The sequence below is a fragment of the Stegostoma tigrinum genome, chromosome 2, assembly GCF_030684315.1.
Source record: "Stegostoma tigrinum isolate sSteTig4 chromosome 2, sSteTig4.hap1, whole genome shotgun sequence".
Lineage (NCBI taxonomy): Eukaryota > Metazoa > Chordata > Chondrichthyes > Orectolobiformes > Stegostomatidae > Stegostoma > Stegostoma tigrinum.
Window position 1 is genome coordinate 87,963,795 of NC_081355.1, and position 12,377 is coordinate 87,976,171.

The window sequence follows — 12,377 nt, forward strand, 5'->3', positions numbered from 1 at the left end:
AAATTCTACAGATTCTGAAAGATTCCTGTGGACTGGAAAAAGTAGCAAATGTAACCCTGCTATTCAAGAAGAGAAAGGTAGCAAGAATACAGACTGTTGGTTTTGATGTTAATAGTGGGGAAAGATGGGGAAAATCTATTACAAAGGATATGTTGGCTGGAAACTTAGCTGGACAGTGACAACATGGATTTGCAGAAGGAAAATGATGCTTGACAAATTTAGGGTGTTTGAGAATATCATTTGTAGCATTGATAAAACAGAACCAGTGGATGTGACCCATGTAGATTTTCAGAAGTCCTGTATTAAGACCATGAGATTAATAAATAAAAGTACAGGGCGAGAGATTGGGGGATGTATAATAGTATGGAATAAGAATCGGGTTAACAGATGGAAAGCAAAGATTTGGAATAAATGGATCATTCTTCAGGTGGTAGGCTGTTGCTCTTGGCATTCCTGGCTCCACAACTGCTCAATCGATAGGCAGTAAATGGTTTGGATCTCAAAAACAATTGTAGTGCTTACACCATTTTCTGAGGACACCAAATTAGGTGGAACAAAAATATTAAGCGAGTTACATGGAGATTTCAACAGGACTTAGACTAAATGAATGGGCTGGAACATGACAGATGGAATATCACATGAATAAGTGCGAAGTTGTTCACGTTGATAGAAAAACAAAGGCAGAGTATTTCTAAAATGGGGAGTTGGTGGGAAGTGCGAGTGCACAAAAGGAATTGGTCATCCTTGTTAATGAATCACTTCAAGTTGGCATACAAGACAGCAAACAATTAAGATGGCAAAAAGTGTGCTGGCCTTCATCACAAGAGAATTGGAGTACAGGAGTAGACAACTTGCTCAGCTGTGCACAGCATTTGTCAACCTCACTTACAGTACTGTGTATGGTTTTGGTCCCTTTATTCAGAAACAGATACACTCAGCATAGATGAAGCGCTGTATGCAATAAAGGTCACGAGTTAAATCCCTAGGATTGTGGAATCATTTTACGGGCAGCAATTTCAGACCAGGTCTGTATTTCATAGTGTTCTGAAGAAAAAGTGATTATATTGAAACTTACAAACTCTTACAAGATGAGATAGGGTGGATGTAGATGCTTCCCCTGATTTAAGGCTAAAACCAGAGCACATAAGCTCAGAATGACGGTTAAACCATTTAAACTGAGATGAGGTGGAAGTTTCTCACTCAGAGGGTGATAAACTGTTAGAATTCTCTGCTCCAGAGCACTGTGGAAGCTAAATCATTGAGCATGCTTAAGACAAAAAACTTCTGGAGATTAATGACATCAAAGAATATTGGCATAGCGTAGAAAAATAGCTTTGAGACAGATGATCAAACTGAATGACAGAGCAGGCTTGTAAGGTCCTACTCCCATGTTCAAACCAAGTGGTAGAATAAAGTTATGTTAAAACTGCATCAAACCTTTGTTAGATCACACTTGCAGTACTGTGAAAATTCTAGCTATCGTGTTACACCTAGGGTTACAAAAGGGAGTACAAAAGGGATTGAACAAGGAAGGTAACTAAACTATGATGTTATACCCATCAGGAAAGAATGAACATTCTGTTTCTTTTCTCACCTGAGAAATGGTGACTAAGGAATGGCCACCTTTAAAATTATGAAAAATTTTGATGGAGTAGACAGTGTTTTCACTTTTGGTCAAAAGTAAAATTGGAAGGAGCAATCTGAGCAAGTAAACAAGAAATCTGTTACAGATTTCAGAACAGACACCTGCAATGGCAAGAAGTTCAAATTCATCTAGCACAAAGAGCAATTAAGACTAAGGGCCTGGAGTGAAGTTAGATGATCATAGAAAGAAGACGACAGAAGGCTGTGCTGATAGAGTCAGTCGAGGAAAACTGGAAGGAGGCTTCAGTGAAATATAAAAGGCATCCTGAACTGTAAGGTGAATGGCTTGTTTTTACGATATTTATTACAATACCATATGAAAAATGAACACATTACAAATATACATAATTTATTAAATACTAAATTTGCATTTATACAAGAAGCCACTACTACAAAACTATTAATGAAACAGCTCAGTGCAAAAGCACAGATCATGAAAGAGAGAAACCAGTGTGTTCTATTTTAAAAGAATACAACAGGAGATCTTCTCTGCATTAACAGAGATAAAAAAAAGTTTATCCAGAGCCACTGAAACAATTATTTAAACACCTCACGTAGCCTCACATGCTGGCTTTGCTCAACCTGATGACAATTTTTCTCAATATGACTTGTAGTTGGTTTGGCAACTCAAAGGACATGTGAGAAGCATTATACTGGGACTTTGTATAGTTTTCTTCCCTCCGGGGTGCATTTTAGGGGAGATGAATATGGTCAAAGAAATTCAGCATTATTTCCCACAGTAAAGGTTAGTTGTTAAATGTGGCAAATAAATGTCACATTTAACTTCAAATGAATTGGCTGACAAGCTCAAGTATTTTCAAAAGTTGTTAGCAAGAAAATTCACAAATGCCTCCATATGGACGTACATGGAACAGTGTAGGTTAGATGGGCTTCAGATCGGTATGAAGGGCCGGTACTGTGCTGTAATGTTGTATATTCTAGATGGTGTCACACACAGCAGGCTGCCATTTAAGTTTACACAGAATTAAAATTCGTTCTAATTTAACAAACTGCATATCACAAGTTCAGGAGTAGTGGGGATAATAAATCATACTCTGAAACAGTAACAGGGCTTAACATTTCCACTTTGCTATTGAAGGTTTTAGCTTCAATCTTCCATCGTATTGAGTTTGTTGACCTCAGGCAAAATAACTCCTTGCACAAGTGGCTTCTACACCTTGCAGCTAGGTGGAGGAGGAATAGCGAGGCTCTGATCTCAATCTTGACTGCTATCCAGTGAGAGCTGTTGAAATGTGTCAATGTTAGTTGTGGACAGGATCCAACAGCACTGTTTCTCTCCCAAATGCTCGACTGTCTGTGACCACTGATACATGCAACTCAGTACGGCAGTTTATTCCAGCTAACTCATTAAGATCTTAACGCTAGAACACTTACAAATGGGGAGAAAAAGTACTTCTTACAACAATGCCTAACTTTATACGATCTCTGTGGTCCACTTCTTAACACAATGTAAGTATTCCTGCCAGAAAACATGTCCCAGTAGAACGGACTGCAGAATTACCCCACCATCAGTATTCCAAAACCTACGAAGAAACAAGTATAGATGCCTGCTTGTAGACTACTAAAAAAGCTTCTTGTGTTTTTGGGGCTGGACTCATCCAGCACAGTTGAAGAGCATTCCATCATACTCCTGAGTTGTGGCTCATAAATTGTGCATAGGCATTGGAGAGTGAAATCATGAGTTACTTGCTGCAGAATTTCTAGCATCTGACTTGCTCTAGCAATCACAATATTTGTAAGGCTAGTGCAGTTTAGCTTCCAGCATACTGACTGCAATGGTAATGCCTTTGGATATCAAAAAAAATTGGTCAGATTGGATTTGTGAATAGGACATGCCTGGACAATCTTACATATTGCCAGGTGGATGCCAGCGTATGTAGCTGTAGTCAAACAGCTTTGTCCAGCTAATTCAAGGGCATAAGTGTTCAGTTTTATAGGCAAAATGTTACTCGGACCATAGTAGCCAGCTTTCAGCCAAATCTTGCCACCAAGAGTCACAAAATCAAATCAAATCAAATTCACTCAAGTCTGACATATGTAATGTAGTGATCACTACATACTGCCAGGCAGCGAACCCGTAGACTTGCAAAACCACACTGCAAAGCACATCCCACCTCCTTGACCTGTCTGTCTTCCCTGAACTGACCTATCCCCTCCCCACCTATACTCTCCTCTCCACCTATCTTCTTTTCTCTCCATCTTCGGTCCACTTCCCCCTCTCTCCCTATTTATTCCAGAACCCTCACCTCATCCCCCTCTCTGATGAAGGGTCTAGGCCCGAAACGTCAGCTTTTGTGCTCCTGAGATGCTGCTGGGCCTGCTGTGTTCGTCCAGCCTCACATTTTGTTATCTTGGATTCTCCAGCATCTGCAGTTCCCATTATCACTGATGCAAAGCACACTAGCTTTTTTGTTTCAAAAACATTTTAAGGACTGAATAAAGGCTTCAGGGTGCAATTTTGTGGATGTGAAATGGAGCTTTCTCCTCTTCCTATTAATTGTTTAATTGTTCACCAACATTCTTTCTCGGATGTAACAGGACTGCAGAAATTGTTACTTACAATATGTCATAAAATGGACCACAGAGATCATGTTAAGTTAGGCATTGCTATAAGCAGTACTTTTTTTTTCCCCATTTATAGTCTCATTAATTGATTGTGGGATCAGTCATGAGCTGCTTCCACTGCTGAGCATGAAAAAAGTCCAAGACTTAATTTCACCAGAATGTCATCTCATTTTGAGAAATGCCAAATGCAGTTTTTGGGAATCCGTTCTGCATTCTGGGTAAGTTGAAATCCCGGTTGTATTGTCAAAGTAGAATAAGGGATATTCTGAGTCATAAGGCTAAAGACTGTGAGCAAATACAATTATTCTGCTACAGATGGCCCAGAGGGATGTCCCGTTGAGTGTATTCATCCATTCTGACATTATCCTACTCAATGGGAGGGTTGTGCCACACAACATGATGGAGAGAACACTCAATGTAAAGGTGGGATTTTGTTCTTCACAATAACCGAGAGATGGTCACTTCTTTTTATGTGGTCATCAGCAGACATATTTGCAATAGGTAGCATGGCAAAGTCCAGAATTTTGGCCCTGCTTGGTTCCACCGCACAGGCCCAGACTACTAGTTATATCCTCCAGGATGCAGCAAGGTCAGCCAGCAGTGGAATTCCTCAATCCAGAGAATATTCTGTGCCCTCACTACCTTCAGCATTTCTTCCAAGCTGTGCTCATATTCATCAGCCCATGAATGCTGGTATGTACTAATCAACAGGAATCTTCTTTGCCACTGTTTAACAAGTTACCATGAGATTCTACTACAGCAGAAAACAATATTGATGACTCCCAGGACAACTCCCTCCTGACCTGCACCACAGCACTCCCCACCTTTGCTGAGTCTGTCCTACTGGTGGGTCAGGACATACCAAGGAATGGTGACAGTGAAACCTTGAACATAGTGATATTCTGAAAATCAGACCTTACAGGGAAGTTTAGGCTATTTCTTAAATAGTCTATAGGACTGTTCTCCTAATTTTGATACAGCCCTGAGATGGAAAAAGTAGACTTTGCAGTGTTGACTGCACTGGGTACGAGACTGCAATTTCCAGTGCCCAAGTCACTGCAAACCCAATGCAAACAGTTTAATTCCTTTTTAGTTTTTCTGTATGATTTTTGTACACTTGAGTACCTTATTATGTCATTTCAGAGGGAAATTAAAAGTTAACCATACTGCCATCATTCTGGAGTCACATGTGGACCAGGTGAGGTAAGGACAGTAATTTCCTTCCCTAAAGGATATTCATATAAGAAGAACAGAAAGCAAGCAGACAAAAAGAATTAACCTTTCAAAGTCAAAGTCATTCTGTTGAGGTGTGTGACATACACAGCTTGCACAGATGAGATAGCATTATTCAAGTTTTAGACAAATGGGGGTTTTATAGCAAACCAACAGCCCCAGACAGGAGAAACGTGCTTGCTGTGAAAGAAGTTCAAGTTTCCTGAAGACTGTTTCAGGGCAAGTGTGAGAGTTCTACACAGAATCAGAGATGGTAATGAGATCAAATATCAAATACTCAGATTATTTTTGTCTTCAGTCATTTCCCAAAAAGTTAAGGTGTGTTACTTTTTGGCTGCATAAAGAAACTGCAGGTGTTGAAAATTAAGTAATACTATTTCCAAGTACTAGTTTTAAGGGAAAGAAGATAAAAGGAATTGCAGTACCACAATTTGTTGCAGGAAAATAAGGTTTACTCCTGCAATATAAAATCTCTGAACCTGGTCAACTATTTTACAAGTGATAATGGGAACTGCAGATGCTGGAGAATCCAAGATAATGAAACGTGAGGCTGGATGAACACAGCAGGCCCAGCAGCATCTCAGGAGCACAAAAGCTGACGTTTCGGGCCTAGACCCTTCATCAGAGAGGGGGATGGGGTGAGGGTTCTGGAATAAATAGGGAGAGAGGGGGAGGCGGACCGAAGATGGAGAGAAAAGAAGATAGGTGGAGAGGAGAGTATAGGTGGGGAGGTAGGGAGGGGATAGGTCAGTCCAGGGAAGACAGACAGGCCAAAGAGGTGGGATGAGGTTAGTAGGTAGGAGATGGAGGTGCGGCTTGGGGTGGGAGGAAGGGATGGGTGAGAGGAAGAACAGATTAGGGAGGCAGAGACAGGTTGGACTGGTTTTGGGATGCAGTGGGTGGAGGGTCAGAGCTGGGCTGGTTTTGGGATGCGGTGGGGGAAGGGGAGATTTTGAAGCTGGTGAAGTCCACATTGATACCATTGGGCTGCAGGGTTCCCAAGCGGAATAGGAGTTGCTATTCCTGCAACCTTCGGGTGGCATCATTGTGGCACTGCAGGAGGCCCATGATGGGCATGTCATCTAAAGAATGGGAGGGGGAGTGGAAATGGTTTGCGACTGGGAGGTGCAGTTGTTCGTTGCGAACCGAGCGGAGGTGTTCTGCAAAGCGGTCCCAAGCCTCCGCTTGGTTTCCCCAATGTAGAAGAAGCCACAGCAGGTACAGTGGATGCAGTATACCACATTGGCAGATGTGTAGGTGAACCTCTGCTTAATGTGGAAAGTCATCTTGGGGCCTGGGATAGGTGTGAGGGAGGTGGTGTGGGGGCAAGGTGTAGCATTTTACTATTTTACAATGTTGTAGCATTTGCCAACTGCTTAGTGAATACAATACAAATATTGTAGTTTTATCTATTAGGGCTTGAGGGCTACTGGTTTTACTCTTGATAGAAAGCTTTCCACCACATTTTCTCTCTAAAGATATTCTGTAGAAAAGACAATACCAAATAAATTACAAAACACAAGAACTAAGTACAGCAACAGGGAGAGCATTGCTGTTTGCCATTAAAAAGTAAACAACAACCTTGTCATTGCTTTTGGCCTGAGTACTGTGATCCCTAGAAAGCCATACTGACTAATACAGACACACTGTACAAGGGTTGTCAGAAAAGGCAGATATTTTAAAAATTTAAATATCCTACATAATAGACATTTTTTTCTAAAATGTTGTCTATGATTGTCTCCATGAATTGGCACAATTATTTTTACATATGTTTAGTATAAACTTCAGATATTCATTGGAAGTTTTAACTTTATTTATAATCCGAGAAATGCCATGTCAAAATTTTAAATAGATAATATCAATCTGATTTTATTGAAACACATGCAAAGATGCACTTTCCATTAATCGACACATCAATTCTTGAACTTTTCATTAAATACAGAAGAACTGAGCACTAGTTGTCATATATCAATAGTGTCTACAGTTGAAAAATAAATTCAAAGAATGGAAGCATTGAAACATCTTTCAAAATGGAAATGTTACCAGTGACCACAAACTGTCTCCAAAGCAAATACATTTGCAGGTTCCCCCATCCAAAAACTATCAAAGTAACACTTACATTTGTCAATGTAATTTGCCAGTAGATAGCTTCAAAGAAATGCAAATTTGAAAATTGGATCCATGCATTAAAATAGACCAGATTATAGTTGCTTTCATCTTTGTCAACAGTGACATACTATTTTAAAATGCACTTGTGTGTTAGGCCTTGGAATAAATTTACAGTGTATTGAAAAATGTGTGGTGTTTCAGTTAACACTGCAAGATACTCCAACTTACTTGAGATCAAAAGAACACTAAACCTTCAACCAATTTTAATCTGAATTTAAACACCGCATTAAGATTTCAAACATAAACAATTCCAGCTCAAATAAAGAAAAGGAACCTCCCGCACAGACTACATCTGTTAAGACATGTTGGTCTAGAAAAGATTGATATTCAGCAAGTTAGTCAAACTCCTGCAAGATTGCAGACTTGTGGAGTCTTCAATCCTGTCCAAAATCAAGGTTGAACAGCATTGCAAGCAATGACATTAGGTGAGATCAGTTTACAAATTTATATCAGGCACACAAATCTTTAAAGTTGCCTATCAAGAATCTAACCCCCAGTTCCACAAGAAAAACATATACGCATCAGAAAATCATCAATACTGTGGTTTTAAATGCTCTATCACTTGGATGTAAAACTTTCCTGGGATAGTCTAGAGCTTTCCTATCTTATACATGGCAATTCAAATAAAATTAATTATCTAATGAATAGGTGATATTGACGAATAGAACAGACTAACGGCAAGCTGTAGCCTTATCTTCTGTTAAATTTGCTTTGAAAATTCAGAAGTTGTCAGCTCTGTAACCAAGAGGATAAATCTGGAAATACATCTGTTCTCATTATGGTTTCAAGTGCCTGGGTTATCATGCTACCCAACCTGAGCTACAAATCTTCTCAAAACTCGCTATGCTACCTAACAGTTCATGTTGCTTTCATGTCTTATTTACAGTTTCTAGAATGCTAGTTTTCAAAATACCAACATCATAACCCTAAAACTTAACTGAGAAGTTAGGTCACACATTTAACTTCAGTAAACTGGTGTAAGAATTGTTTATAATATTGACTGAGGCACTTGATCGTACTTCACTTAGTCAGTACTGATAAAAAGTAAATTGCTGGTGAAGTGGGTACTCATCAGCTCAGGCACAAGAATACCAAATTTGTCAGGTAGAAAAATCTATACTGCATGAAAAAAAGGGTGCTGAATGGTTGGCAAGTCAACTCTGATTGGTATAGATGCTGCCATGAAAATCTACCAATATCATCGCTCATGCTTTTGTTTGATTCAAAAGCAGTGTTCTGCCTGGACATGTTATTTCTGTTTTTGGAATTACTGGAATCATCCCATATGTAATCCTATTAATCAGAATCTGCAACTCACTTAATAACATCAATTGGGGATCGCCTTCGTTTCCGTTCATGCTCAGGAATTACATGCCAAGTAAAGACCAGCCTCCAGTCAAACCCACCAATCTGCGGCTCTCCAGAATTTCCAAGGAACTCAAAGGTGTTCCAGTCGATGACATCAATAACGGGACATACCACAGCTGTTTCTTCTTCTTTGATTCTGTCAAAAAAAAGCATAAATGAAGCATCACCACAAGTCACTGAAATGCATTGTAAATTTCCAATAATTGTACAAGGATCTTGTATTGAGCCAAAATGATGCCAAATAACATATGTTGTCCATTCTTAAACATCACATTTAACAACTGAACTGAGAATTATTGTGAAAATAAGTATTACTACAGTACGAAAAATACCTTCAGACACATCTTATGGCCAACATTGGCTGTACACTGTCCATTTGTGAATTGCAAATAAAAACTGCAATTTAAGGAGATGTAACAAAATGCTTTAAGTATAATTTCATGGATTAAATACCTGCAGCTTTCATTATATAACCACTCAGCATTCGTGAAGTTGTTACAATGAAGTAAAATAAAAATGTTTTCTACTGAGTAAACATCATAAAATAAGCAACAGTATATTGAGTGACAGTCCACAGTACTCTACTAATGCAGTAATCTTGTGGTATACCTTTAATTAAAGTTTGTATAATAGTTTTTCATGCAATTTGCTATTCATTACAGATTTATAGGCAAGGAGAAAAAGATAAAATGTATACCACAATCAGCAACACAGCGTCCAACAAAATGGGGATCCAAATGTGAACGCATTGCAAGAAATCAGATATGAGAGATTACAGAGGTATGGCTACAGAAAAAATTCAGGATGGGAATTGTATAACACAGGGTTGAGAAAAAATTAGCAAGGGAGAATGAGTAAGTGAAGAAGCTATAATTATTATCAATGACTTAACGACAGTAAAAATAAAAAAGTGACAAAGCTATCAGGAAGAGGATCCATGTAAATCGAGTTAAACGGTGTAAACTAATCATGACACTCATGGGATTAGTTTACAAGCCACCTAATTTTGAAGTGGGACAAAAGGAAGAAATGTGTGAACAAATTTGGAAAGTAAGTAAAAATACTGAATTATCACCTCTGGGGATTTCAACTACCACAAGGTAATCATTAGTCAGAAGAGATGTGTGGATAAGAAAATAAAATTCCAACAAGTGGGCAAGACTTCTACAACCTAAAAAGGATTAGCTATAAGAATTTAGCAATGCGTAATGAATCAAAACAGATGATAGAACTGATAGAACTAAAAATAGGGGAACATTGAGGTGGGGAAGATCACAATACATTATACAGTTCAGGATTGAGAAGAACATAACAATTTAGGCTGCAGGAAAGCTGGTACAGGCCTGAGAATAGAACTTGGAGAAACAAAACAATAATGTTAGGCCACAATAACAACTCACAGCAATAGGAAGAATTTAAAACTGTGTTCACCAAATCCAACATAATTTATTTAGTTAACAATGGAAACAAACTAAAAACTAATCAAACACATGGACAGAATATTGGAAATTGGAGCATTAGAAAAGAGGCATGAACCAAGACAGAACAGGGAACACAGCGGTGGAAGAAACCTAGGAAGGCAAAGACAAATAATCAAATTATCAAAAAAATTAAATAGGAACTGAATATATATGGACAAAACAGAAATCAGAAAGGTAAATCATAATTATTCAATATGGCAGAAGATAAGAATTGGAACCCCACATGGATCAGTACAGGAACTATTTTGTTCAAGATTTATGTTGTGATTTAGACCTGGTAATCAAATTATAATTTCTAAATTTGCAGAGAATAGCAAATTGAAAGGGCTAGTCAAGTCTAAGGAGGACTTCCACAAATTTTATACAATAATAAGAAAATGAGAGCTTAGTAGTGCAGAATTCGAGTCATGCTTAAAAAAAACCAAGCTGTCTAAACTCTGTATCTTATACTCACTAGGACAGATGCATAATGCTAAACTTCAAAAAGCAGCAAACAATTTATACAGCATGGGAAAATACATCACAGAATTACCGTGCCCGGGAGTTTTCTTTAATTCAAAATGGCAATGTGTAAAAGTCAAAAAAGGAACAATGCTGAATGGGGTGATGAGGGACTGGGGGTATCTTCATACTCGGCTAAGGGGCTTGTCCAAATCTATAAATCACTTGGGGCTTACGTGCCAAGTCTAAGAGCTTTTCCATGGTCAGCCCTACAGGTCAAGTGCAACCATTCTGAGGATTACAAATGTTAGGCAGGGTGCCATGTGGACATCAGTCCATGGGCACTGGTCAGTCAGGGCTGTCCTGCAAAAATCAGTCGGGGGCGGGGGGGGGAGTGTACCATGGTCAATCCTGGCAATCTGGTCTTATAAGTCAGTACCTCATGGAAAGTGAATAACTCAACTCTAGGGATGGGTATTCTTATATTGGATTACTGAGGGAATAACATCAGTAATAGGGCAATGGACCATCCAGTGATTGAGGTAAAGTTTGGAAGCTGTGGAAGATAGGAAGTTCAAACAGGTCACACAGTTACTCTGGCCGCTACATTGGGAGATGTAGGGCCAACAATGGCAAGGGAATTTTCAATATGACGGGCCTAGAGGTAAAGCAGGAACATTAATAGTATGTAAAGGGAATGAATGACAATGGGGAAGAAACTGAAAGGTGGTAGGAACTCCAGGTACCATCACACAAGAATAGGTGAAAATTCTGTCATACAGCCTGCAAGTCACTCCCAATGTGAAGTAGTTGGAACATTGCCATGTCAGATCAAATGTCAATCGCACAATAATAACATAAAATAGCTGACACCAGGTGCCAAATGAGCAGACTAAGTTACTTATTCTTCTTTGGGGGCATAATAGGTGTTTTAAAATTTGAGGCCCCATCACAGGGAATTTGCAATAATTATGCTTCTACAGATTCAGTACTGTATCCATCTGGTTTCAATTCATTCACATCTAAAAATGCATTTTAAGAATTATGGCCTGAACTACTCGAGTATTACACTGTATGGACCAACAGCCTAATAAGACTAAAGCACTTAAACGTAGAATCAGAAGTTACCAACAAATATTAGAGCACAGGACGAGTCTTCAGTTGTTACATCCTTACATGACCTGATACGTGGGAGGGCCTTTGATTTTTGTGTGAGGGTCGTGGTTAGCTACCAGGGTGACTTACTGTAGAATTATACTCCTCCAAAGTAGCATGAAAACAATGATTGTGCAATACACATTTTGATAAGGTGACATACCTCCGAACTCCTTGGCATGGCACTGAGAGCGCATAACAGGAGGTTAATTGTGATGGATGAGGGGATCCAGGACTTCCTTCAATAGATTATGTCATCCTTCAGATATTGCCCACAGATTACCTGCTGACACATTTGAC

At 39.1% G+C, this 12,377-nt stretch overlaps 1 protein-coding gene across 1 annotated transcript in view; it reads right to left on the reverse strand.

Annotated features, from left to right (window-relative positions):
• galnt12 (UDP-N-acetyl-alpha-D-galactosamine:polypeptide N-acetylgalactosaminyltransferase 12) overlaps window positions 1-12,377 on the reverse strand; it is an 80,971-nt gene that overhangs the window by 18,418 nt on the left and 50,176 nt on the right. The window contains exon 4 of the mRNA XM_048521073.2: window positions 8,951-9,136. Within this exon, the coding sequence (XP_048377030.1) occupies window positions 8,951-9,136 (186 nt within the window). The remainder of the gene's footprint in view (window positions 1-8,950; window positions 9,137-12,377) is intronic.